Genomic DNA, 25,605 nt, shown 5'->3' with positions numbered 1-25,605 from the left:
TTGCTATCTCCCCTGTTTAGACGGTGAGCCTGTCGTTGGGCAGGGATGGTCTCTATCTATGAGCACTGTGCTCATTTGTATTTATTACCCTATTTATTTTGTTAATGAGGTGTCCATCCCCTTGATTCTATTTATCGTGATGATGTTGTCTTGTTTTTGTCCGTCTGCCTCCCCCGATTAGACTGTAAGCCCGCCATTGGGCCAGGATTGTCTCTATCTGTTGCTGAATTGTCCATTCCAAGCGCTTAGTACAGTGCTCTGTACATAGTAAGTGCTCAATAAAGAGCACGGTCTCGGGAGCCAGAGGTCATGGGTTCGAACCCCACTCTGCCACCTGTCAGCTGTGTGACTGTGGGCAAGTCACTTCCCTTCTCTGTGCCTCTGTTCCCCCATCTGTAAAATGGGGATGAAGACTGTGAGCCTAATGTGGGACAACCTGATTACCCTGTGTCTACCCCAGAGCTTAGAACAGGGCTCTGCACATAGTAAGTGCTTAACAAATACCAACATTATTATTATTATTATTATTAATGAATGAATATCTGTTGCCGAATTGGACATTCCAAGCGCTTAGTACAGGGCTCTGCACGCAGTAAGCGCTCAATAAATATGACTAATAATGTTGGTATTTGTTAAGCGCTTACTCTGTGCAGAGCCCTGTTCTAAGCGCTGGGGGAGATACAGGGTCATCAGGCGGTCCCACGTGAGGCTCACAGTTAATCCCCATTTTCCAGATGAGGTCACTGAGGCCCAGAGCAGTGAAGTGACTTGCCCACAGTCCCACAGCTGACAAGTGGCAGAACTGGGATTCGCACCCATGACCTCTGACTCCCAAGCCCGGGCTCTTTCCACTGAGCCACAGTGCTTCTCTTATGAATGAATTGAATAAATTGAATGAATGAATGAATGAATGAATGAATGAACAGTGCCCAGCCCGCCACCCCCCGTCCCGCCCCGAATGGAATAGTCCTCCTGGAGGGCTTGGAGCACGTGATCCCCGACCGGTTGCCGGGGAAACGCCAGGCGGTTGATTGCCCAATAGTGGACTCTCCCACTGAGGGTCCCCTAAGAGGGGGGAGAGCCACCCCTTTCCCTCCCCTCTCCGCTTCGGGCCCCGCCCCGGGCCTCCGGGTCCCCCCTCCTTCCTCAGGGGAGTTGGTGCCGCCCGGGCAGGGGCCGCCAGACGAAAAGGCGGGAGCGGCCGCGCGCCAGGACCATCGGCTGCTGTGGGGGAGGGGAGGTGAGGGGAGGGGAGGCCAACCTGCAGGCCCAAGGCCTTCCAGCCCCAGCCTTGACAAAGGAGGGAATAATAATAATAATGATGGTATTTCTTAAACCCTTACTGGGTGCCAAGCACTGTTCTGAGCGCTGGGGTGGATACCAGGTCATCAGGTTGTCCCACGTGGGGCTCATCCCCACTTTACAGATGAGACAACTGAGGCCCAGGGAAGTGACTTGACCAAAGTCACACAGCTGATAAGGGGCAGGGCCGAGATTAATAATGATGGTATTTGTGAAGCGCTTACTATGTGCCAAGCGCTGTTCTAAGTGCTGGGGTGGATTCCAGGTCATCAGGTTGACCCAGGTGGGGCTCACAGTCTTCATCCCCACTTTACAGATGAGACAACTGAGGCCCAGAGACGTGAGGTCACCGAGGCCCAGTGAAGTGACTTGCCCAAAGTCACACAGCTGATAAGTGGTGGAGCCGGGGTTAATAATGATGGTATTTGTTAAGCGCTTACTATGTGCTGAGCACTGTTCTAAGCACTGGAGTAGGTTCAAGGTAATCGGGTTGTCCCACATGAGGCTCACAGTCTTAATCCCCATTTTACAGATGAAGGAACTGAGGCACAGAGAAGCGAAGAGACTTGCCCAAAGTCACACAGCTGACAGGCAGCAGAGCCGGGATTAGAACCCATGACCTCTGACTCCCCAGCCCGGGATCTTTCCACTGAGCCAGGCTGCTTCTTGTAGCGTGGGAAGATAGCAGGTCATCCAGTTGTCCTATGTGGGGCTCCCAGCCTTCATCCCCATTTTACAGATGAAAGAACTGAGGCCCAGTGAAGTGACTTGCCCAAAGTCACAGAGCTGATAAGTGGCGGAGCTGGGATGGTATTTGTTAAGTGCTTACTATGTGCCAAGCGCTGGGGGGGATACCAGGTCATCAGGTTGTCCCAGGTGTGGCTCCCAGTCTTCATCGCCATTTTACAGATGAGATCGCCAAGGCCCAGTGAAGTGACTTGCCCAAAGTCACACAGCTAAGTGGCGGAGCCGGGATTAATCATGATGGTATTTGTTAGGCACTTACTATGTGCCAAGCTCTGTTCTAAGCGCTGGGGGAGATACCAGGTCATCAGGTTGTCCCAGGTGTGGCTCCCAATCTTCATCCCCGTTTTACAGATGAGATCACCGAGTCCAGTGAGGTGACTTGCCCAAAGTCACACAGATGATAAGCGGTGGAGCCGGGATTAATAGTGATATTTGTTAAGCTCTTACTATGTGCCAGGCGCTGTTCTAAGCGCTGGGGTGGATACCAGGTCATCAGGTTCCCCCAGGTGGGGCTCCCAGTCTTCATCCCCATTTTACAGACGAGAGAACTGAGTCCCCGAGACGTGAGGTCATCGAGGGCCAGTGAAGTGACTTGCCCATAGTCACACAGCTGATACGTGGCGGAGCCGGGATTAATAATGAGGGTATTTGTTAAGCGCTTACTATGTGCAAAGCGCTGGGGTGGATACCAGGTCATCAGGTTGACCCAAGTGGGGCTCCCAGTCTTCATCCCCATTTTACAGATGAGAGAACTGAGGCCCAGAGAAGTGAGGTCATCGAGGCCTAGTGAAGTGACTTGCCCAAAGTCACACAGCTAAGTGGCGGAGCCGGGATTAATAATGATGGTATTTGTTAAGCGCTTACTATGTGCCAAACACCGTTCTAAGTGCTGAGAATAATAATGATAATGATAGTATTTGTTAAGTGCATACTTTGTGCCAAGCACAGTTGTAAGCGCTGGGGGAGATACAAGGTCATTAGGTTGTCCCATGTAGGGCTCACGGTCTTAATCCCCATTTTACAGATGAGGGAACTGAGGCCCAGAGAAGTAAATCGGCTTGCCCAAGGTCACCCAGCAGGCAAGTGGCAGAGTCAGGATTAGAACCCATGTTCTCTGACTCCTAAGCCCGTGCTTTTTCCACTACTAATAATGATGGCATTTGTTAAGTGCTTACTATGTGCAAAGCACGTTTCTTTCCAAACTGCTTTGCCAGATTAGAACCCACAACCTCTGACTCCCAAGCCTGGCTCTTGCCACTAATAATAATGATGGCATTTGTTAAGCGTTTACTATGTGCCAAGCACTGTTCTAAGCGCTGGGACCACTAAGGCACTCTTCTCTCAAGGAAGGAGGAAAGTTTTCCCTCCCCTTCCCTCATGGGTCAGGCACTTTTTGTGCTGGGATGGTGACTCTTCCTTCCCCAGACTCTGCCTTTCCTCAGTCACAGCGTCCTCTTCCCCCCCCAGACTTTCTTCTGGCTCCGGCCCACCCCCCACCATTAATTCAATGATGGTGTTTGTTAAGCGCTTAGTATGTGTCAGGCACTATACTAAGTGCTGGGGTAGATACAAACAAATCGGACGGAGCCCCTGTCCCAAGTGGACCTCACAGTCTCAATCCCCAGTTTACAGATGAGGGCACTGAGGCCCAGAGAAGTAAAGTGACTCACCCAAGGTCACCCAGCAGACAAGTGGCGGAGCCGGCATTAGAACCCATAACCTTCTGACTCCGGGCTCTATCCACTACGCCATGCCTCCCCCTCCAAACGTCCTCTGGCACTGGCTCACCCTCCACCATTAATTTAATGATGGTATTTGTTAAGGGCTTACTATGTGGCAGGCACTGTACTAAGCGCCGGGGTAGATGCAAGCAAATCGGGTTGGACACAGTCACTGTCCCAAGTGGGGCTGATACAATCCCCATTTCACAGATGAGGGCGCTGAGGCCCAGAGAGTAATAATAATAATGTTGGTATTTGTTAAGTGCTTACTATGCGCCGAGCACTGTTCTAAGCGCTGGGGTAGACACAGGGGAATCAGGTTGTCCCACGTGGGGCTCACAGTCTTAATCCCCATTTTACAGATGAGGTAACTGAGGCACCGAGAAGTTAAGTGACTTGCCCACAGTCACACAGCCGACAAGTGGCCGAGCCGGGATTCAAACCCATGACCTCTGACTCCAAAGCCCGTGCTCTTTCCACTGAGCCACGCTGCTTCTCTGTGAAGTGGGTGAAGTGGGTGGGTGAAGTGAAGAGAGGTGAAGTGACTTGCCCAAGGTCTCTCAGCAGACATGTGGCAGAGGGGGGATTAGAACCCTTGACTTCTGACTCCCAGGCCCGGGCTCTAGGCACTAGGCCATGTTGCAATTTCCTCCAAATTAGAGTCACCCAAGCCGTAGTGACTACCGCTATTCGAGTCAAGGCCAGGTATCCAAGGGTCCTGGGACCAGCTTGGCCTGAAATAATAATGTTGGTATTTGTTAAGCGCCTACTATGTGCAGAGCACTGTTCTAAGCTCTGGGGTAGATACAGGGTAATGAGATTGTCCCACATGAGGCTCACAGTCTTAATCCCCATTTTCCAGATGAGGTAACTGAGGCACAGAGAAGTTAAGGCAGGAGTCTACTTGGTATTCCCCCAGGGCTTAAGGCCTAATAATAAGGATAATTGATAATTGATAAGCCTTTACTATGTGCCAAGCACTGGGCTAAGCCCTGGGGTAGATACAATACAATCCGATGAGACAGAGTCCCTAGTCCCACAAAGGGCTTTCCACCGAGGGAGACGGAGAACAGGTATTGAATCCCCATTTTACAGGTGAGGAAACTGAGGCACACCTGAGAAAGTGAGGAAGCTGAGGTACAGGCTCCCCTGTATTTATTCAGTTGTATTTACTGAGCGCTTACCGTGTGCAGAGCACTGTACTCAGTGCTTGGAAAGTACAATTCAGCAATAGCTCCTTGTGGGCAGGGAATGTGTCTGCTATCGTTATAGCGTACTCTCCCAGTTGCTTAATACAGTGCTCTGCACACTGAGCGCTCGATAAATACGATTAAAGTTAAAAGACTTAACCAAGGTCACCCAGCAAGACTGAGCCGGTTTTAGAAGCCCCCCAGCCTGGAATTAAGGATGTGAGGCTCTCAAAGGGCCCAGGACCTCAACCCCGGACCTCTTTCCCTTTCAGATAACATCATCAGGATGCCGGATGTAGAGGAGCGCGGATCCCAAAAAGAACCCGAAGATATGGAGAAAACATCCCCGGCGGCGCCCACAACATCCCAGGCAGTGCCCACAACATCCCGGGCAGTGCCCACCACATCCGTGCCTCCCCAGGAAAAGAACAGCGACCTTTCCGCCCCTCATTCACCAAACCAGCCACCAAGTACGTCCAGTTTACTAGGCCGGCATGGCACAGACTCTGGTCAAGTCCTTTTGCTTCCGGGGCTTGGAACTCTTGAGACTCACATTTAATCATTCGATCGTATTTTTTGAGCGCTTACTGGACTAATAATAATAATAATGTTGGTATTTGTTAAGCACTTACAATGTGCAGAGCACCGCTCTAAGCCCTGGGGTCATCAGGTTGTTCCACGTGAGGCTCACAGTCTTAATCCCCATTTTACAGATGAGGTAACTGAGGCACAGAGAAGTGAAGTGAATTGCCCACAGTCACACAGCTGCCAAGTGGCAGAGGAGGAATTCGAACCCGTGCCTCTGACTCCCAAGCCCGGGCTCTTTCCACTGAGCTACGCAGTGCTCGGGAAAGTGACAGTGATGTTTCCCTACCCACATGGAGCTTACACTCTGAATACTTGCCCCTCTGGATGTGAGTCCCCTTATCTGTACCTTTTATTTTATTGAATGCTTACTATGTGCTAAGTGCCGGGGAAAGTACGATACGACAGAATTAACAGTAGGGACTAAGATTTCATTTTTCTTCTGCCGGACTGGAATGCTGAAGTAGCAAATCTTGGACTGAGGCGCTGTTTTCCAAAGGGGAAAATTCTTCTCCCCAGGCCCCGCTCTGTTAGTGAGGTAGAGGAGTGAAATAATGATAATAGGACCAATGATAATAATTGTGACATTCGTTAAGCTCTCACTATGTGCCAGACTCCGTACTAAGCGCTGGGGCGGATACCAGCAAATCACGTTGGACCCAGTCCCTGCCCCACGTGGGGCTCACACTCGCAATCCCCATTTTGCTGATGAGGGAACTGAGGCCAGAGAAGTAAAGTGACTTGGCTAAGGTCTCACAACAGACAAGTGACAGAGCAGGTTTTAGAACCCAGATCCTTCTGACTTTCTGGCCTGTGCTCTGTCCATTAAGCCATGCTGTTTGACCCAGAGGGCCAAGTATTAAACCAGAGTATAAGCCCGATGGGATATTAAATATTATTATTATTATTAATAAATCATTCTACTGAAAGCCTATTTCCTTAGTAGTCACTAGATGTCACTGTCAGTTCGCCAAATACTTCCAGGGGCCCTTGTCCTCTATTTTGCCCAGAAGGAGTCAAGAGTCTTCCCAAAATGGAAATTTTGGTTGCCCGGAGCTGAATATAGTGAAGTGAATGGCTGGCAGTATGTCATATGGTGTCTCCCCATGGCAGGGCCGGTTAATTTCACTTTGGTTTTTATTGTTTGCTTCTAATGGTATTTGTTGAGTGCTTACCGTATGCCAGTAACTGTGGTATTTAGTCATTGTGGTACTTAATAATTATGGTATTTGTTAAGAGCTTTGTGGGTGCCAAGCAGCGCTCTAAGCACTGGGGTAGATATAAGACAGTCAGGTCAGGCACAGTCCCTGTCCCACGTGGGGCTCGCAATGTAAGGGGGAGGGAGAACAAGTTCCCTAATTTACAGAGGAGGAAGCTGAGGCACAGAAAAGTTCAGTGACTTGCCCAAGGTCATATATCAGGCAGGAGGCAGAACCGGGATTAGAATCCGGGTCCTTTGACTTCTGGGGCTGTGTTCTTTCCACTTGGCCGTGCCCCTTCTCTAGCTGTGGCTGAATCGATCTGTTGTACTCGCCCAAGCGCTTCGGAATAATAACAATAATCGTGGTATTTGTTAAGCGCTTGTTATGTACCAGGCACTGTACTAAGCACCAGGGTGGATATAAGCAAATTGGGTTGGCCCCAATCCATGTCCCATGTGGGCCTCACAGTCGTAATCCCCATTTTACAGATGAGGTAACTGAGGCCCATAGAAGTAAAGTGGCTTAACCAAGGTCACCCAGCAGAAACAGTGCTCTGCGCATAGCAAGCTCTAAATAAATACCATTGACTGATTGATTGATTGGTCTCTTCTGAGTGGAGTCACTTCCATAAGTACAGGCCCAAGGTGTATGAACTGGGCCTAGAAGACTCCTGGTCCCAAGGGCTTTGGCGAGATGGCTTGGGTTCTGCCTCCAAACTGGGAATTCCCATTATTGTTGTCTTGTGTAATCACTTCTGGGTTGGGATTGAATTTTACCGTGAAAACAGTATGGATGTCATTCTTTTTTTTTTTTTAATGGTATTTGTTAAAGAGCTTCCTATGTGCCAAGCACTGTACTAAATGCTGGGGTAGATACAAGCTAATCAGATTGGACACAGTCCATGTCCCAGTGGGGGCTCACAGCCTGAATCTCCGTTTTACGGATGGGGTAACTGAGGCCCAGAGAAATGAAGTGACTTGCCTGAGGTCACACAGCAGACAAGTGGCAAAGGTGGGATTAGAACCCGGGTCCTTCTGACTTCTTTATGGGAGAACTAATTCACTCCCACAATGCCCTCATTTCCCCTGCTCCCTCTCCCTTCTGCGTGACCCATAGATTTGAATCTGTACCCTTTAAGCCCTTGATTTATACCCCACCCTTAGTCCGTGTACATATCTGTAATTTATTTAAATTCTGTCTTCCCCTGTAGACTGTAAACTCCTTGAGGATAGGGAACATGTCTACCAAACCTATTGCACTGGACTTAATAGAGTGCTTTGCGTACAGTAGGTGCTTATTAAATACTATTGATCGGTTGATTGATTGGGAATCAGAGGACCTGGGTTCTAATCCTGGCTCCACCACATGCCTACTGCGTGACCTTGAACAAGTCACTTAATTTCTCTGAGCCACAGTTTTCTCCTCTGTAAAATGGGCATTCAGTATCTGTTCTCCCTCCCCTTTTAGATGGGGAGTCCCTTGTAAAATAGGGACTGTATTAATCCCATTGTTTGATCTGATTGAATTTCCCTCAGCACTTAGGACAGTGCTTGGCACATAATATGTACTTAACAAGCTCTTCAGTTATTATTATTACTATTATTATTCCAGGTCTTGCATGACTAAGCCTTTTATTGCCAAGGAGGACTTGACAGTGACATGGTCTCCCTTTGATCCGGAGGCTCAGAAATAACTTAATAATGATTGTGATATTTGTTAAGTGCTTACTACGTGCCAGGTACTGTACTAAGCACTGGGGTGGTTACAAGTTAATCGGGTTGGACACAGTCCATGTCCCACTTGGGGCTCACAGCCTTAATCCCCCTTTCACAGATGAGGTAACTGAGGTATAGAGAAGTGAAGCGACTTGCCCGAGGTCACACACAGCAAAGTGGCGGAGCCGGGATTAGAACTCATGACTTTCTGACTCAAAGGCCTGCGCTCCATCCACTGCGCCTTGCTGGTCTGCCCGATCTTCTTAAGGTCACTTGCAACCCGGGGCCGGCTTCCCAGGGAAAGTACTGTTTGGGCCCCCCGGTGCAAAGCATTCCCATTGGATTTGGGTGACTTCCCACCTGGAGCCATCTGGGGCAGGAGAGCACAAAGCAGGGAATTTATTATTTATAATCAATTTATTATTAAATAGTACTTTTCCAAGGTCTTAGTACAGTACTCTGCATCCAGTAAGCGCTCAATAAGTACGACTGACTGAATGAACGAATGCCAGACCCGCAGGAAGCTCTGGCCTCGTTTCTGGAAGACACGATCACACCTGAGAGCTTTATTCACCAGCGCGAGGGTTGGTAGAGTCTTGGCCCCACCGGCAAGGCAATGCCCTCCTCTCCCCCAGCAGAAAGACGGGGCCCCTTTTCTGGTCTGGCTCAGGGCCTGGACGTTCATTTCTGGGGCTGGAGAAGCTCGTTGTGGGCGGGGAATGTTTCTGTTTATTGTTAGATCATACTGTCCAAGCACATTATACATTATACAGATTATTGTTATATTGTATTATTATTATTGTAATAATTATTATTATGTATTCTCTCCAAGCACTCAGTACAGTGCTCTGCAATAGTAAGTACTCAAATACAAATGAATGAATGAATGAAATAGCCTGAAAATTCCAGACTGGGCAGAGAAAACCCTTTTCCTGGGTTAGACCAGGCCCATTCCGAATCCAAGAATTTCAGGCAGGAACCTAACCTAACCTTTCTTTGGCTTTAGTAGAAACATCATGGACCTCATTTTTTTAAATGGTACCTGTTAAGAGCTTACTGTGTGCCAGGCACTGTGCTAAGTATTGGGGTAGGTAATAGTAATCATAATAATAACTGTGGTATTTGTTAAGCGCTTATTATGTGTCAGGCGCTGGGACGGATCCAGGCAAATCGGGTTGGACACAGTCCCTGTCCCAAATCTCAATCCCCACTTTCCAGAGGAGGAGGCTCAGAGAAGTGAAGTCACTTGCCCAGGGCCACACAGCAGACAAGTGGCAGAGCTGGGATTAGAACCCATGACCATCTGACTCCCCGGCCAGTGTTTTATCCACTCTGCCATGATGCTTCTCAAGCTACTCAAGTTGGACAGAGTCCATATCCCACCTGGGGCTCATAGTCTTAATCCCCATTTTAACAGATGAGGGGACAGAGGTACAGAAAAGTTAAGTCACCTGCCTGAGGTCACGCAGCAGACACGTGTGACTGGAAACTCACTGTGGGCCAGGAATGTGTCTGTTTATTGGTATATTCTCCCAAGCGCTTAGTACAATGTTCTGTACAAAGTAAGTTCTCAATAAATATGACCGACTGACTTAAAAGGAGCACTTTGGGTCTCTGCTTCTGGCTCCCTGAGTGATAGTGACATTTTCTTGGGCGGTAGACCTCATTTTAATTAACTTTGTCTGTTTTTAAACAGACCACTCACTGGTAAGACTATGAAAAGAAGACATCATCAGTGAAATTCGCCTAGAGCAGTGCTTGGCACCTAGTAAGCTCTTAACAATGACCATTAATATTATTATTATTACTATTAGTCATCGAGAGCTTACCAAGTGCAGAGCACTGTATTAATAATGCTGGTATTTATTAAGCACTTACTTCTAAGCGCTAAGGTAATCAGGTTGTCCCACGTGGGGCTCACAGACTTCATCCCCATTTTACAGATGAGGTAACCGAGGCACAGAGAAGTTAAGTGATTTGCCCAAGGTCACACAGCTGACAAGTGGCAGAGCTGGGATTAGAACCCACGACCTCTGACTCCCTAGCCTTTGCTCTTTTCACTAAGCCACACTGCTTTTCTGCTGAGTGCTTGGGAGAGTACAATGCAGCAGATTGGGCAGACATATGCCTTGCCCCCAAAGAGCATAAAGCCTTTATAATATATAGATTCATATAAATTCAGCTTCTGATCAACTAACCATGATCCCTATGCCATTTTGGACCTAGCAAAGTCTTTTGCTATCCTGAATCTGTGGGGTTTGTATTTTTTGTCTTCGTGCCCTCCCCGTCCTCATCTTAATTACATTTCATCTTCCTTTTCGTAAGGCCATTTTCCCAATTGGTTTGGCTCAGATGTTATTCCAAGGTGGTAGTCATCCTAGCTAGTTCAACATCACCTGCAAATCTGACCCCAGTGAAGACGTTGAAGAGATTTGTTTGTGGCCTAATGGACAGAGCACAGGCCTGGGAGTCAGAAGGACCTAGGTTCTCATCCCGGTTCCGCCACTTGTCTGCCTTGTAGCTTTCAGCAAGTCACTTTACTGCTCTGTGCCTCCGTTCTCTCATCTGTAAAATGGGGATTAAGACTGTGAGCCCCAAATGGGACAGGGTCTGTGTCCCACCCCATTTGCTTGTATCTACTGCAGTACTTAGTACAATGCCTGGCACATGCTCAGTGGAAAGAGCACGGGCTTTGGAGTCAGGACTCATGAGTTCGAATCCCAGCTCTGCCACTTGTCGGCTGTGTGACTGTGGGCAAGTCACTTAACTTCTCTGTGCCTCAGTTCCCTCATCTGTAAAATGGGGATTAAGACTGTGAGCCCCACGCGGGACAACCTGATTCCCCTATGTCTACCCCAGCGCTTAGAACAGTGCTCGGCACATAGTAAGCGCTTAACAAATACCAACATTATTATTATAGTAAGCACCTAACAAATACTATTATTATTATTATTGGTAATAGTATTTGGTCCCAAAGGGAAATTATTCAGGATATTCCCCCCATTTCCCCATGCTCCATTACCTCCCCAGGGCAAAATTGAGCTAGGGAGGACCACTCTGCGGATGTGATCCGTATGCCAACTAGATTCCAACTTCATGATAGCGATGACCCTTAAATCCAAAGTTTTCTTTTTAATTTCTCCTTAAAGTTTGATTTTTACAAATTTCTCTTTTTGTTGGGCTTTTCTTTCTAGCAGTTTGCCCCAGCCATTTGGAAGGGGATGGTCAATTTCTAGTCAACTTCATTTTCCTAATTTCATGGCCCTTCTCCTCTCCTCTGTCTCCAACGTTCCCCACATTCTGACTTTCAAATGTTGCCAGGAGGTTTTGGATTCAGAAAGACCTTACGTTTTAATAAGACTGGGTGTGGTCCGATTATCCTTTAACTATCCCAGGGCTTAGCCCAGCACTAGGCATGTTGTAAGCAAATAATAATAATAGCAATAGTATTAATTAATAAGAGTCTTTAATAAAACCATTTTCATTCAGTGAAGCAGTGGGAAATCTCTTTAATATAAATAAAGGGCTGGGGAGGGATTCTGGTAGATTTTTAGGTTGGCCCGGATTCATTTTGACTTCTGCCGTCCCTTTTTCCAGCCAAGCCTCCAAGACTTTTCTCGGTCACCGATCTGATGGAGACAGCAAAGGAAGTTTCCAAGATGAGCATCGCCCATGAGATTGTGGTAAATCAAAATTTCCACCTGGAGAAGGTTACTTTACCCCCAAACAGGTATATTCTTCTTTCCGTTGATTCATTTCTCTTTCCGTTTCCTCATTTCTCTCCCCATCCTGGCTTACCGGGTTTGAACCTACACTTTATAGTTAAACGTAGTTAGCCGGAGTTTGAATTCTAATCTTAAGTAGCGTCACATATTACACATGGATCAATGATGAAAATCAAACTCCATTCTGCTGGGTAGAATCCCAGGTATTCGTTAAACCATTGGAGAGCTAGAAGTCAGACAGATGGAAATAATGAGGAGGCAGGCAGAAGTCCAGAAGAACCAGGTTCAGCTTGGATTGTTTTCCTATTCACCCTGGAATTGATTCCACGTGAGATGGGCACCGTTATGAATCCAGAGATGGGTTTTCAACAGGGACATAGACAATTCCAGTCCACATCTGAGATTGTGCAGTCTGAATTTGGCTGCTAACCAATGTAGGGAAAGAAATACCCTGTGCCTCAGTTACCTCATCTGTAAAATGGGCATTGAGTCCCATGTGGGACAGGAACTGTGTCCAATCTTATTACTGTCTATCTACCCCAGTGCTTAAAACAGTGCTTTGCACATAGTAAGCATTTAACAAAACCATAATTATTATTATTAATAATAATCCTAGTAATAATAAATATCCCATTTTGGCCACTTCTTTGGCTATATATATGCTCATCTAAGGCTAATTGGTTGATCAGGAGAAAGACTCAGATAATATTCCCGGATGTAGCTTTACCTGGTGTTCTTAGTTGAATGTAATAATAACAACATCAGTGTGGCTTAGTGGAAAGAGCACAGACTTGGGAGTCAGAGGTCGTGGGTTCTAATTCCGGCTCCGCCACTTGTCTGCTGTGTGACCTTGGGCAGATTACTTAATTTCTCTGTGCCTCAGTTACCTCATCTGTAAAAATGGGGATTAAAAAAAAAAAATGTGAACCCCACGTGGAACAATCTGATTACCCTGCATCTACCCCAGTGCTCTGCACATAGTAAATGCTTAACAAATACCATAATTATTATTATTATTATTATTTACATCAATAATAATAATAATGGTATTTATTAAACACTTTCTAGGATAAGCTCTAGGATGGATTCAAGATAATCTGGACCCAATTCCTGCCCCACATGGGCAGCTTAGAGCGAGGGAGAACGAGTATTGAATCCCCATTTTACAGAGGAGGAACGTGAGCCGCAGAAAAGTCAAGTGACTTAGCCAAGGTCACCAGCAGGCAAGTGGTGGAGCTGGGATGAGAACCCAGGTCTCTTGACTCCCAGCCCCATGTTCTTTAGATAACCACGCCAGGGACTATTTTTCAAAATTTCCACTTGCCCCTTGAAGTAGTTCAAATACTAGATTCCGTAGTCGGTCCAGCTCCGAGGAAATGAGATGGGCGGGTACACTTCCCTGGCACCGTTGTTTAAATGGCTGCAGTGGTTGGAGCCATGGTGCAGCCATGAGACCCCAGAAAGCAAAACTCTTTGGGGTCTGTGCCTTCCCTCAGGAAGCAATGAATGGGGGCTTCAAGGGAATGTGAGAAGCGGCGTGGCCTAGTGGAAAGAGCCCGGGCCTGGGAGTCAGAAGACCTGGGTTGTAATCCCGGTTCTACCATTTGTCTGCTGTGTGACTTTGGACAAGTCACTTCACTTCTCCCTACCTCAGTTCCCTTGTGTGCAAAATGGGGATCAAGACTGTGAGCCCCACATGGGGCATGGACTGTGTCCAACCTGATCAGCTTGCGTCTACCCCGGCGCTCGGCACCCAGTAAGTGCTTAACAAATACCATTAAAAAAATGTGAGGAGGAGGCCTTGAGCTGGAAGCAGGGTTTAGGATGGTGCACTACAGAGAGGGTAGTTTTCCAGGAGGTCAGTCCCCCAGAGGTGATTTGGAAGCAGAGGTCAGAAGGGTCCCCATCTTGGGTGTGGGAGGGCCTTCCAGCTCCCAAAGCGAGATGACCCTGACGCCATTTATTCCCACTACAGCCTGGAAAGTTGGATGAAGGAGACAATGTACAGGGCTTTCTGGGATAATCTGAAAGAGCAGTTGTCAGCCATCCCTCCAGACTACACCCACGTTCTCAAACTCCTGCAGGAAATCAAAGAGGTGAGAGTCCCCTGGGGGTGTAACTCGGTCAGCCTGGAGGGAGAGCCCTGACCTGGCTCGAGGGGGCGGGTGGTCTCTCTCTTTTTTTTTTTACGGTATTCGTTAAGCACTTACTATATGTCAAGTATATACAAACTTATTATGTGCAAAGCACTGCACTGACCACTTGGGAGAGTACAGTGTAACAAGAAACAGACACAATCCTTGCCCACAACTAGTTTATAGCCTAGAGGTGCCAGGCCATCTCCCGAAAACAACAGCGCTCGCCTGCAGATGCCCTGCTCCGATGCTCTGGCCGTTTTCTCATTCCGGTCTTTCCAGTTGACCAAAGGAGAACTTCCTACTTTCGTATTTGTTGCATTGTGTTTTGGCGTTTCTCTTGATTTTCACCAGAAGGTGGGGAAAAAAACCCAACAACCTTTCATTCAGTCTTTACTAAAACCTCTCTGAGTGACTCAAAAATGGCTCACAAAACTAGGGAGGGCCTCGTGTTGACTGCTGTTGATGAGGTCTCAATCAATCAATCTGTGGTATTTATCAAGCACTTATTATGTGCAGAGTGTGGGACTAAACGCTTGGGAAAGTACAGTCCAGGAGAGATAATAGGCATGATCCCTGCCCATAAAGAGCTTAGAGTCTACATGGGGAGAGAGACATTAAAATGAATTGCAGTTAGAGGTAATGGCAGACTATAAGCGTATGTATTTAAGCGCTATGGGGCTGGGGGGAGAGTCAAAATACTTAAGGGATTCACAGTCAAGTGCATAGTTGATGCAGGGGGAGGGTGGGAAGGGGAAAGAGGGCTTAGACAGAGAAGACCTCTTGAGGAGATGTAATTTTAGGAGGGTTTTGAAGGTGAGGAGAGGGGGTGGACTCTCGGATAAAAAGGGGGAGGGAGGACTTGGGCCAGGAGACTGCAGCGGGAGAGACAAGATCAAGGTACACAGAAAATTCTGTTACCACAAGCTGCGCCCGCTAATCCTGCCACCTGTCCTGTGGCAGATGCCAGGTGATACTAGGTGAGAGAGAGGCACGATTCAGGGCATCCTCTGCAACTCCTCAACTTAAATGATCATCCTGCCACTTGGTAGGCACTATGTTTCCCCTTTTTTCTTCCCAGTCCTAAATGAAAGCCCCACGAACATAACCCCGTTGAGGGAAAGATGGCAGTGCCGTCAGACAGCCTTCTAGGCTGGAATCTTGTTGTGGGCAGGGAATGTGTTTGTTAATAATAATGATCCTAATTGTGTTATTTGTTAAGTGCTTACTATGTGCCAGGCACTGTACTAAGCCCTGGGGTAGATACAAGTGAATCAGGTTGGACCCAGTCCCTTTCCCGCATGGGGCTCACAATCTTAATCCCCATTTTACAGATGAGGTCCAGAGAAGTTATGTGACTTGGCCAAGGCCACAGAGCAGACAAGCGGCAGAGAAGAGTTTAGAACTCACAACCTTCTGACTCCCAGGCCTGTGCTCTATCCCCTACACTCTGCTGCTTCCCATGCTGTTGTAGTGCTTTGCTGTACTCTCCCAATCGCTTAGTACAATGTTCTGTTCAGTAAATATGATTGACTGAGTGACTGACAGCTCCCTTGGTGTTTAAGCAATACTTGCTCCCCAGATATCTGGGGGCCAGAAAAGGGGTCCCACTAGATATTCAGGGACCCATGTGCAGGAGCGCTCTCAACAAGAGAAGCAGCATGGCCTTGTTTTAGAGCATGGGCCCGGGAATCAGAAGGACCCAGGTTCATTCATTCATTCATTCAATAGTATTTGAGCACTTACTATGTGCAGAGCACTGTACTAAGCGCTTGGAATGAACAAGTCGGCAACAGATAGAGACAGTCCCTGCCGTTTGACGGGCTTACATTCTAATCGGGGGAGACAGGCAGACAGGAACAATGGCAATAAATAAATAGATAGTAAATAGCAATAAAGAGCAATAAATTTGAATCTTGACTCTGCCATTTGTCTTCTCCGTCTCCTTGGGTAGTCATTTCTCCTCTCTGGGCCTCAGTTACCTCCTCTGTAAAATGGGGATTAAGTCTTTGAGCCCCATGTAGGATGTGGACTGTGTCCAGCCTGAGAAGCTTATATATGCCCCAGCACTCAATACAATGCCTGACACATAATGAGCGCTTAAGAAATACTGTTAAAAAACAACAACAAAAAACACTCATACTCACTGATAGAATCTCATTGCCAGTAGTGAACTCTCAAGACAAAGCTAATCCCTGGAGAGCAAACCAGGCTGTAGATGTGCCAGAGGGCTATGCTAATTATTGGTGGGCTAGTGTCATGCTGGGTGAATCTACCACACGCTGCGGGGTTTCCTATTTCTCCCAAAGCTCCCTCGCTCCCGCCTGTGACCCCTGGCTCACACCATCCTTCTGTCTCACCTCCCCAAGGAAGCTTTCCCTGATGAATTTTTTCTTCTCCTCAGGCCACTGCTTCCCGACGACGTTCACCTCAGCACTTTCGCTCCTCCTGAGGATTTTGATCCTCCCAACTTCCCGTGGCACTTCCGTTGCTATTGTTTTACACATTCAATTATTGGAGGACTTCTTCCTCTTTGTAAATTATTTTTGGGTCCATCTCCCCTACAAACTCATTGTGGACAGGGATCACGTCGTCTTCTGCTTCTACCGCACTCTTCCAACCGCTTAATCCTGTGCTCCTCACCCAGCAGGTAGAGAAGCAGCGTGGCTCAGTGGAAAGAGCCCAGGCTTGGGAGTCAGAGGTCGTGGGTTCTAATCCCGGCTCTGCCGCTTGTGACTTTGGGCAAGTCACTTCACTTCTCTATGCCTCAGTTACCTCATCTGGAAAATGGGGATTAAAACTGTGAGCCCCACATGGGACAACCTGATCACCTTGTATCCCCCCAGCACTTAGAACAGTGCTATGCACACAGTAAGTGCTTAACAAATGCCATTTTTATTATAATAAAGGATTGCATATGTCACCTCTGCACTGGCACATGAAATGACCCCATTGCAGCCCCGATTGTCCAGCAGCTCCTGAACCTAAGAGGATTTGGGGCTACAGCAGGGGCTGAGACTGTCTTCTGGCAAGAAAACACACCGTGCTAATGTTAATGTTGGTATTTATTGAGCGCTTACTATGTGCAGAGCACTGTTCTAAGCGCTGGGGGAGATACAGGGTAATCAGGTTGTCCCAAATGAGGCTCACAGTTAATCCCCATTTTACAGATGAGGTAACTGAGGCACAGAGAAGTGAAGTGACTTGCCCACAGTCCCACAGCTGACAAGTGGCAGAGGCGGGATTCCAACCCATGATCTCTGACTCCGAAGCCCAGGCTCTTTCCACTGAGCCACGCTGCTTCCCCTCCATGTTGTAGGCTCCCCCCGACCCCCACCAAGTGGAAAACCAGAGTTGCCCAAAGCCTTGAGCTGCCGAGTGCGGGGAACTGGTTTTGGGCTACTTGTAACATTGACTGGGATTTTCTCGCTGGCTAGATCTTGCTGTCTTTACTGCTACCCCATCACGCCCGCCTGCGTAGCCAGATCGAAGAAGCCATGGACATGGAGCTCCTCAGGCAAGAAGCGGAACACGGAGCCCTTGACGTCCCTCGCCTCTCCGCCTACATCCGGGGCATGATGGCCATGCTCTGTGCACCGGTCCGGGATGAAGAGGTGCAGAAACTTCAGAGTATAACAGACCCCGTGCAGCTCTTGAGGTGGGAACCTAATAATAATGGTAATAATTATGATATTTGTTGAGCGCTTACTATGTGCCAGGCACCGTACTAAGATCTGGGGTAGATACAAGATAATTGGGTCGGACACAATCCCCGTCCCACAATGGGCTCACGGTCATTCATTCATTCAATAGTATTTATTGAGCGCTTACTATGTGCAGAGCACTGTACTAAGCGCTTGGAATGTACAAATCGGTAACAGATAGAGACGGTCCCTGCCCTTTGACGGGCTTACGGTCTAATCGGGGGAGACGGACAGACAAGAACAATAGCAATAAATAGAATCAAGGGGATGAACATCTCATTAAAACAAAAGCAAATAAATAGAATCAAAGCAATGTACATCTCATTAACAAAATAAATAGGGTAATGAAAATTTATACAGTTGAGCGGATGAGTACAGTGCTGAGGGGAGGGGAAGGGAGGGGGGAGGAGCAGAGGGAAATGGGGGCAGAAGAGGGTTTAGCTGCAGAGAGGTGAAGGGGGGTGTAGAGGGAGCAGAGGGAAAAGGGGAGCTCAGTCTGGGAAGGCCTCTTGGAGGAGGTGAGCTTTAAGGAGGATTTTGAAGAGGGGAAGAGAATGAGTTTGGCGGAGGTGAGGAGGGAGGGCATTCCAGGACCGCGGGAGGATGTGGCCCAAGGGTCGACGGCGGGATAGGCGACAACGGGAGACGGGGAGGAGGTGGGCGGCAGAGGAGCGGACCGTGCGGTGTGGGTAGTGGAAAGAGATAAGGGAGGAGAAGTAGGAGGGGCAAGGTGACGGAGAGCCTTGAAGCTTAGAGTGTGTCTTAGTCCTCATTGTTCAGATGAGGAAACTGAGGCACAGAGAAGCAAAGTGACTTGTCTAAGGTCGCACAGCAGACTCATGGATTAGAACCCGGGTCCTTCTGATTCCCAGGCCTATGTTCCGTCCACTAGACCACGCTGACCAAAGAACCGGCCTCACCTCCCAAACCCCAGAAAACCCAGCCTAACATTCTCAGTCCCGGGCCCCGCCCTTCCTGATTTAGGGGAAAACGCCTCCTCTCTCCCCTCTAGTCCTCCGACTGACCGAGGAAAGCCCACCAGGGGCCTCCGCCGATTCCCGGGCCTGACCGCACAATTGAGACGGTGTTACTTTCCCCTTTCCCCGAACAGGGAGATATTCCAAGTTCTAGGTCTAATGAAAATGGACATGCTGAACTTTACCATCCGGAGCCTCCGGCCCCACCTGAAGGAACACTCAGTCCAGTACGAGCGGACCAAATTCCAGGAGCTTCTTGACCGGATGCCCAGTACGTACGGGAGCTTGGGCTAAGGGACGGGTAGAGGTGCCTAGGCCTGCAGTCAGCTTCCTGTCCCTGCCGGAGCAGGGAGACGGGACCCAGTTCCCAGCAGCCGGGTGCCGTCCCCTCTCTCCCTCCCTCCTTCCTCGTCCCTGCTGGGGGAAAGGAAAAGCAACCTGACACAAGAGGGTGTGGGAGGTAGGACCCGATCGCCATTTGCTTACAACTAGGCAGCTGAAGGCGGAGAAAGCCGTAGAGCCAAAACTCTGCCCCGCACCAGCTGCCGAGAGAGAAGTGGAAGTTGCCACTCTGAGGAAGCGTGGGACCGAGACAGACTTCCTTCTAGACTGTAAGCTCTTTGTGGGCAGGGACCCTGTCTATCAATTCTGTCGCAGTCTCCTAAGTGCTTAGTAGAGTGCTCTGCGCGCAGTGGAGCGGCGTGGCCTACTGGAAAGAACCCAGTCCTGGAAGTCAGAGGACCTGGGTTCTGATCCCGGCTCCGCTGCTTACCTGATGTGCTTCGCTTCTCTGTGCCCCAGTTTCCTCATCTGCAAAATGGGATTTCAATACCTATCCTCCCTCCTACTTTGACCGTGAGCCCCATGTGGGACAGGGCCTGCATCTGACATATAGCCTCAGCGTTTAGCATAGTGCTTGAAACATAGTAAACACTTAGCCAATAGCAGATATTAGAACTCAGGTCCTTCTGACTCCTAGGCCCGTGCTCTATCCACTAACCTAGGGGTGAATAGGATTTCTTTTCTGTTTTGAGTTTTCAGCACCTGCCAGATTATGTACCATCATCATTATTATTACTATTATTAAGCTCCCCGGCGGGAATGGCCGCGGCTTGTAAACGTCTCTCACTGTTACAGACGCACTCGATTACACCGTCAAATGGCTGTCCAGAGCAGCAGCAGAAGCCTCCCTCCCCCAGCCAACAGCTATTCCCGACCTCCCTGACCCAGCCAGCACATCAGCCCCCGGAGCGACGACCAGCTGCGGCTCGGCCACCCCCAGCTCCCTGACGGTTCTGAACCAGGGTTACATGAACTTGCTCCACTGGGAACCTGGAAACCCGGAATATCCCGAGGTATGAGGCCGGAAGGGGCCGCTGGGCTCTTTCCTTCCCACCCTGACAACTCCTCCTCTCCCACCTTTTTAGACTCTGCTTATGGACAGGCTCCGGATTCAGGAGATCCAGTCCCGGGTGCATGATCTCACCATCTTGGGGGCCGTCCTGCTTGTGACCGGCTGTCTCTGTGGCCCTGCCCTGGTCAGCTCCCCTCCGTTTATAGAACGTCTGAAACGGGGGATCAGCATCCTCCTAGACGGCCTCCACTGGAGGTGAGTTGCAGACGAGGCTGTTGTCTGGAGGGAATAAGGAAGGGTAGGGTAGGGGCGGGACTGGAAGTGAGCCGGCAATGGCCGCAACTCAGCACGGATATAAGAAAATGTCCCAGAACAGGTTGGAGAAGGGTGGTGCCCGCCACCCGGGGTCAGGTGGAGGAGAGCCGCTGCCCTCCAGCCCCACCTGGCCCCTGTTGTCCACTCCCTCTTTGGTCAGCTGCATCCCCTGCCTCTCCTATTTTGTTCAGTCCCGAGGAACGGAGCTGTATGCTTGGCGTCTTCCTCCGTGACTGCCTGGGACCCCTCACTCATGGAAAGCCCAGCCACTCACCTCCACGAGGGGAGGTCGGGAAGGGGACTGCTGGTCCGCCGGTTATCATTTTTTTTCCTTTTAGTAGCGCTGCTTTGCGGACAGAGACAGGCCTCTGGTCCACCCCTGCTGGAAATCCCTCCAGTGCGCTTGGAAAAGCTCATGGAGGTTTAGAGGCCTACGGAAAGGACCAAGCTAGCTCTCTGTGGGGGTTGGGAGGACTCTATGGAGATATCTGGGGCAATTTTGAGCTGCTATGCCAATCTATCCGCTTAACCAAGAGAGTACCCTGGGGTTTATTGGGTTTTAAGGAACATGGGGCACAGTCAAGAGGGCCCCCACCCCGTTGTCCCCCACCCCCTCACGTTCTCCCGCCTGGAAGGGAGGATTCACCTGTCTCTAAACCCAACTGGAGACGGCCAGAGCGCTGACCTCTCTTTCAGGCTCGAAGAGGCTTTGCTGAGTATCAGCCACCTGGTGTCCCAGGAGGTAAGTCAGGCCCTCGTGGAGATGGGCCTTCCTGCCCTGAGCAGCGACCAAGTGGCTTCTCTCAAGGGGCAGATCCAGGGTTTAGCCAAGGCGGAGAATTCAGTGCGGAATGTCATTGGTGAGTGCCCAGTGGGGTGCAGGGGGCAGAGGGGGAAGGTGGCCCTGGAACTATTTGAAAAGACCAACTCAGTCCTTGGGGGAGGGGCTGCTCCGGCCCCCTGGCCTTCACAGAGCCCAGAGTTCAAGTAACAAAAACCAAAGGAAATGAGTAATTATCAGATACACGCGAGTTAAGTTAAAGTGACCGATGGGGCGGCTTGGTGTTGCCGACGGGCACCTCTTTGCTCTGTTTCAACTCACTCTTCCCAATGCTCCTTGAGCAATGTGGTCTCTAGAGAAGATTCCCTTCATTCCCTGCAGCTGCTTTTCACTTGGTTGACCAAAGTGTTCACCCAGTACCAAAGACTCCGGTCACATCTCTGGAGCCGGAAACCCCTTCTGCCTCTCACCCCGGGCTGCAAAACACAGGGAGCCCCTGGCAAACGGGCAGTAAAAATCTAGGACCCAGTTTTGAAACCCATGGCAGTCAATCACTGTGGTCATCCCTTCCCCCGCCAGTGATCAATCAGTGGTATTTATCGAACATTTACTGTATGCAGAGGGCACTGTACTAAGCCCTTAAGAGAATACGATAGTAATAATAATAATTATGGTATCTGTTAAGCGCTGTTTAAGTCAGGTTCCGTACTAAGCGCTGGGGTGGATACAAGCAAATCGGGTTGGACACAGTCCCTGTCCCACGTGGGGCTCACGGTCTCAATCCCCATTTTACAGAAGAGGGAACCGAGGCCCAGAGAAGTGAAGCGACTTGCCCAAAGTCACAGAGCAGACAAGCGATGGAGCCGGGATTAGAACCCACGACCTTCCGACTCCCAGGCCCGTGCTCAGTCCACTATGTCATGCTGCTTCGATAGTAATAATGATGCCATTTTGTTAAGCGCATACTGTGTACCAAGCGCTGTTCTAAGCGCTGGGAGGGAAGAGAAGCAGAAGGGAAGAGAAGGGAGGGATAGAGAAGCAGCGTGGCTCAGTGGAAAGAGCCCGGGCTTGGGAGTCAGAGGTCATGGGTTCGAATCCCAGCTCTGCCACATGTTGGCTGTATGACCTTAGGCAAGTCACTTAACTTCTCTGTGCCTTAGTTACCTTATCTGCAAAATGGGGATTAACTGAGCGCCCCATGTGGGACAACCCAGTTACCCTGTATCTACCCCAGTGCTTAGAACAGTGCTGTGCACATAGTAAACGCTTAACAAATGCCAACATTATTATTATTATTACAAGGTAATCAGGTTGTCCCACATGGGGCTGACAGTCTTAATCCCCATTTTCCATACGAGGTAACCGAGGCTCAGAGAAGTTAAGTGACTTGCCCAAAGACACACAGCTAAAAGGCGGCAGAGCCGGGATTAGAACCCCTGACCTCTGACTCCCAAGCCCGGGCTCTTTCCACTGAGCCCCGGTAGAAACGTTCCCTGCCCACAACGAGCACAATTGTCACAACCTTTGTCCAAGGTGGCACGAGATTAGAGCTGGGCCCTTGGGGCCAGGGTGAGGGAAATGGTGGACTTCCCAGAGGGATCGCCTTCCTGCTTCAGACCCTTTCCCGTGGAACAAACCACACAAAACCAATCCTCGCTCTCCACTCTTCTGCTTTCCTAGGGGACTTTCCGAGCCCGGTCAGTTGGAAGGGAAGAGAGGGTAGGTGATACGTATCACAGAGCTGTACCACTGGTCTAGGGGAGCAGCCTGGTCCAGTGGAAAGAACATGGGGAGTCAGAGGACTCAAATTCTAATCCCAGTTCGATCACATACCCGCTGTGTGACCTCGGGTCCGTCACAACTTCTCTGGGCCTCAGTTCCCTCATCTGTAAAATGGGGATTAACTGTGAGCCTCATGTGGGACGACCTGATTACCCTGTAACTCCCCCAGCGCTTAGAACAGTGCTCTGCACATAGTAAGCGCTTAACAAATACCAACATTATTATTACTATTATTCCCTCATCTGTGGATTGGAGATTCAAAACCACTTCTTTCTTCTTAAGCTGTGAGGCCCACGTGGGTCCTGATGATCTATATTGGTGTACAGTACAGTCCTTAACAAATACCACAATTATTATGATTAGTAGGGCATGGAACAATCATCTCTAGTTCAGATGTCATTCTCTACGTCACCTGATCCGGTCCCACGGCCCAGTAAGGGCCGAGTGTGGCTGGAGGGCTTGTTCTCGGTTAGGACAACTCACCCAGCCAGGCCAGAACTGAGCCCGGGCCGTTCCCCAGTTCCGGCCTCTCAACTCATCCCCTCCAAGGACAAAGTAGTCCGAGTCCTATCCCCGAAGCAGGCCCCTCTAGCAAATGTCCAATTCTGTTTCGTTCACAATCCAGCCCTGATTCCACCCCACCTTTAGAGGCGGCCCACCCTCCGTCAGACCCAAGCAGAGCTAAACGTGAAATCTCGGGCTTACCTCCACTTGAATTAAATCCCGTCCCACAAACATTCTCCTTCCCACTTAGACTCGTGGGACACGGACTGCGTCCCACCTGCCGATTTGGTATCCACCCCCGGTGCTTAGTTCAGGGTTTGGGCTCATAAAAGGTGCTTAACGACCACCACATCCAGAGTTTGCCATCCCAGAAGGCAGACGGGGAGGAAGAGAAATGAAATGGGCCCATTCGCCCCCTGCCCCCGGTGAGCGGGCAAGTGGATGATTCATCCAGAGGCTGAGGCTTCTCCGCCACCGTTTTTCTCACCGTTCCCAGAGAAGCGGATCCATCTCTTTCTCAGCTGCTGTCTTTCCTGCGGCGTGCAGATGTCTCTGAAGGACCTCCCGGGAGGCCTTCCGCCCATCCAGGGGGAGCTGGCGGAAGTGGGTCACAGGTTCTTGCACGTGATTAATCACAACCGCCAGGTGTTTGGCCCCTACTACGCTGGGATCCTGAAGAAACTGCTGCTCACCCCTGCTGCTCAGAGAGACCCCACCCTGCCCGCTGGCTTCTGACACGCCAAGCGGGGTTCGACGGGGTCCGAAGTTTGGAGAACCAGAGGACTTTACAGCAAGTTCCTCAATGGTGCCGACGGCCACCCGACATCGCCTGAGGTTAACGAAGCCGACGTCCCCCTCCATCCACCCCACAGCCAGGACCTCAGGGGCCACGGGCGGGAACACCAAACAGCCAAACTTCTTTTCCCAATAAACTTCTGAGCAGCAAGAAGGAAAGTTCTCACACCTGGTGAAACATAAGGCCTGCCGCTCAGCCCCCCGCTTGGGGCTCAGTCGAGGACACAGGAGGTAAGCTCTGGCTAACGCGGTAATGACGATCACGGTATTTGTTGTTGGCTTACTATGTGCCAAGCACGGGGATAGATGCGAGGTGATCAGGTCGGACTCGGTCCCCGTCCCACGTGGAGCGCACAGTCCTAATCCCCATTCTACAGATGAGGTAACTGAGGCAGAGAGAAGTTAAGTGACTCGCCCAGGTTCACACAGCAGAGAAGTGGCGGAGCCAGGATTTGAACCCACATCCTCTGACTCCCAAGCCTGTGATCTTGCCACTAGGCCATGCTGCTTTTCCAACGCAAGGGACCCCCTGGGCGATTTGGCTGGGGGCTAGAAGGGTGAGAAGCGACGGTTTCCCCGTGGGGGAAGGGTGGGAACAACAACTAACCCTCCTTGGCCACCTCCTCCCCTGCCTGCCGTGATTACGGTGAAATACAGCTGGTGGGTGAATGCAGCCCACCTTGGATTCCTCGGCAGAGAGAAAGATCACAAAAAACCCCATTTGAGGGGCTGAAGCGATGTGGGGCGAGGAGCCCGGCTCGACAGACAGCCCAGTTCTGCCCCCCGTTCCGCCCGTTGGTTGGGGCCCAGCCCACCCGAGACCTCTCCCGGGACTTCTTTGCCGGCTGACCGCGGCCCCGGGGCTCCGACTGGTCCCAGGTCACCCTTGTCCGGGTCTCTGGGAAGACTGCGTTTGGGACTGCAGGCAGGAAAACCACGAGATGGGTTTCGGCCCACCAGATCCATCGACTAGCACCTCTCCAGGGTCAAACCAGTGTGGCCTAGTGGATAGATCCCGGGCCTGGGAGTCAGCAGGACCTGGGTTCTAATCCCAGCCCCACCACTTCACTT

General features: G+C 49.9%; 1 protein-coding gene across 6 annotated transcripts; it reads left to right on the top strand.

Moving 5' to 3' along the window:
- Positions 1 to 1,134: 1,134 nt before the first annotated feature.
- TCP11 (t-complex 11) lies at positions 1,135 to 24,688 on the top strand. Of its 6 annotated transcripts, none has more exons than XM_029068322.2 (10): positions 1,135 to 1,240; positions 5,233 to 5,430; positions 12,060 to 12,192; positions 14,163 to 14,283; positions 17,760 to 17,980; positions 19,138 to 19,274; positions 20,141 to 20,358; positions 20,431 to 20,612; positions 21,369 to 21,532; positions 24,236 to 24,688. In XM_029068322.2, the coding sequence occupies exons 2-10, from the start codon at positions 5,247 to 5,249 to the stop codon at positions 24,472 to 24,474; spliced, it is 1,599 nt and encodes a 532-aa protein (XP_028924155.1). In that variant the 5' UTR covers positions 1,135 to 1,240; positions 5,233 to 5,246; the 3' UTR covers positions 24,475 to 24,688. The 6 variants fall into 6 exon arrangements, with proteins under 6 accessions (XP_028924155.1, XP_028924159.1, XP_028924156.1 ...); XM_029068326.2 differs by having other exon boundaries at positions 21,369 to 21,414; positions 24,236 to 24,462; XM_029068323.2 differs by lacking the exon at positions 24,236 to 24,688 and adding an exon at positions 24,111 to 24,199.
- Positions 24,689 to 25,605: the final 917 nt, after the last annotated feature.

This window comes from Ornithorhynchus anatinus, chromosome 7 (assembly GCF_004115215.2).
Source record: "Ornithorhynchus anatinus isolate Pmale09 chromosome 7, mOrnAna1.pri.v4, whole genome shotgun sequence".
NCBI lineage: Eukaryota > Metazoa > Chordata > Mammalia > Monotremata > Ornithorhynchidae > Ornithorhynchus > Ornithorhynchus anatinus.
Note: the sequence above shows the minus strand (reverse complement) of the source record. Positions and strands in the feature narration are given on the sequence as shown.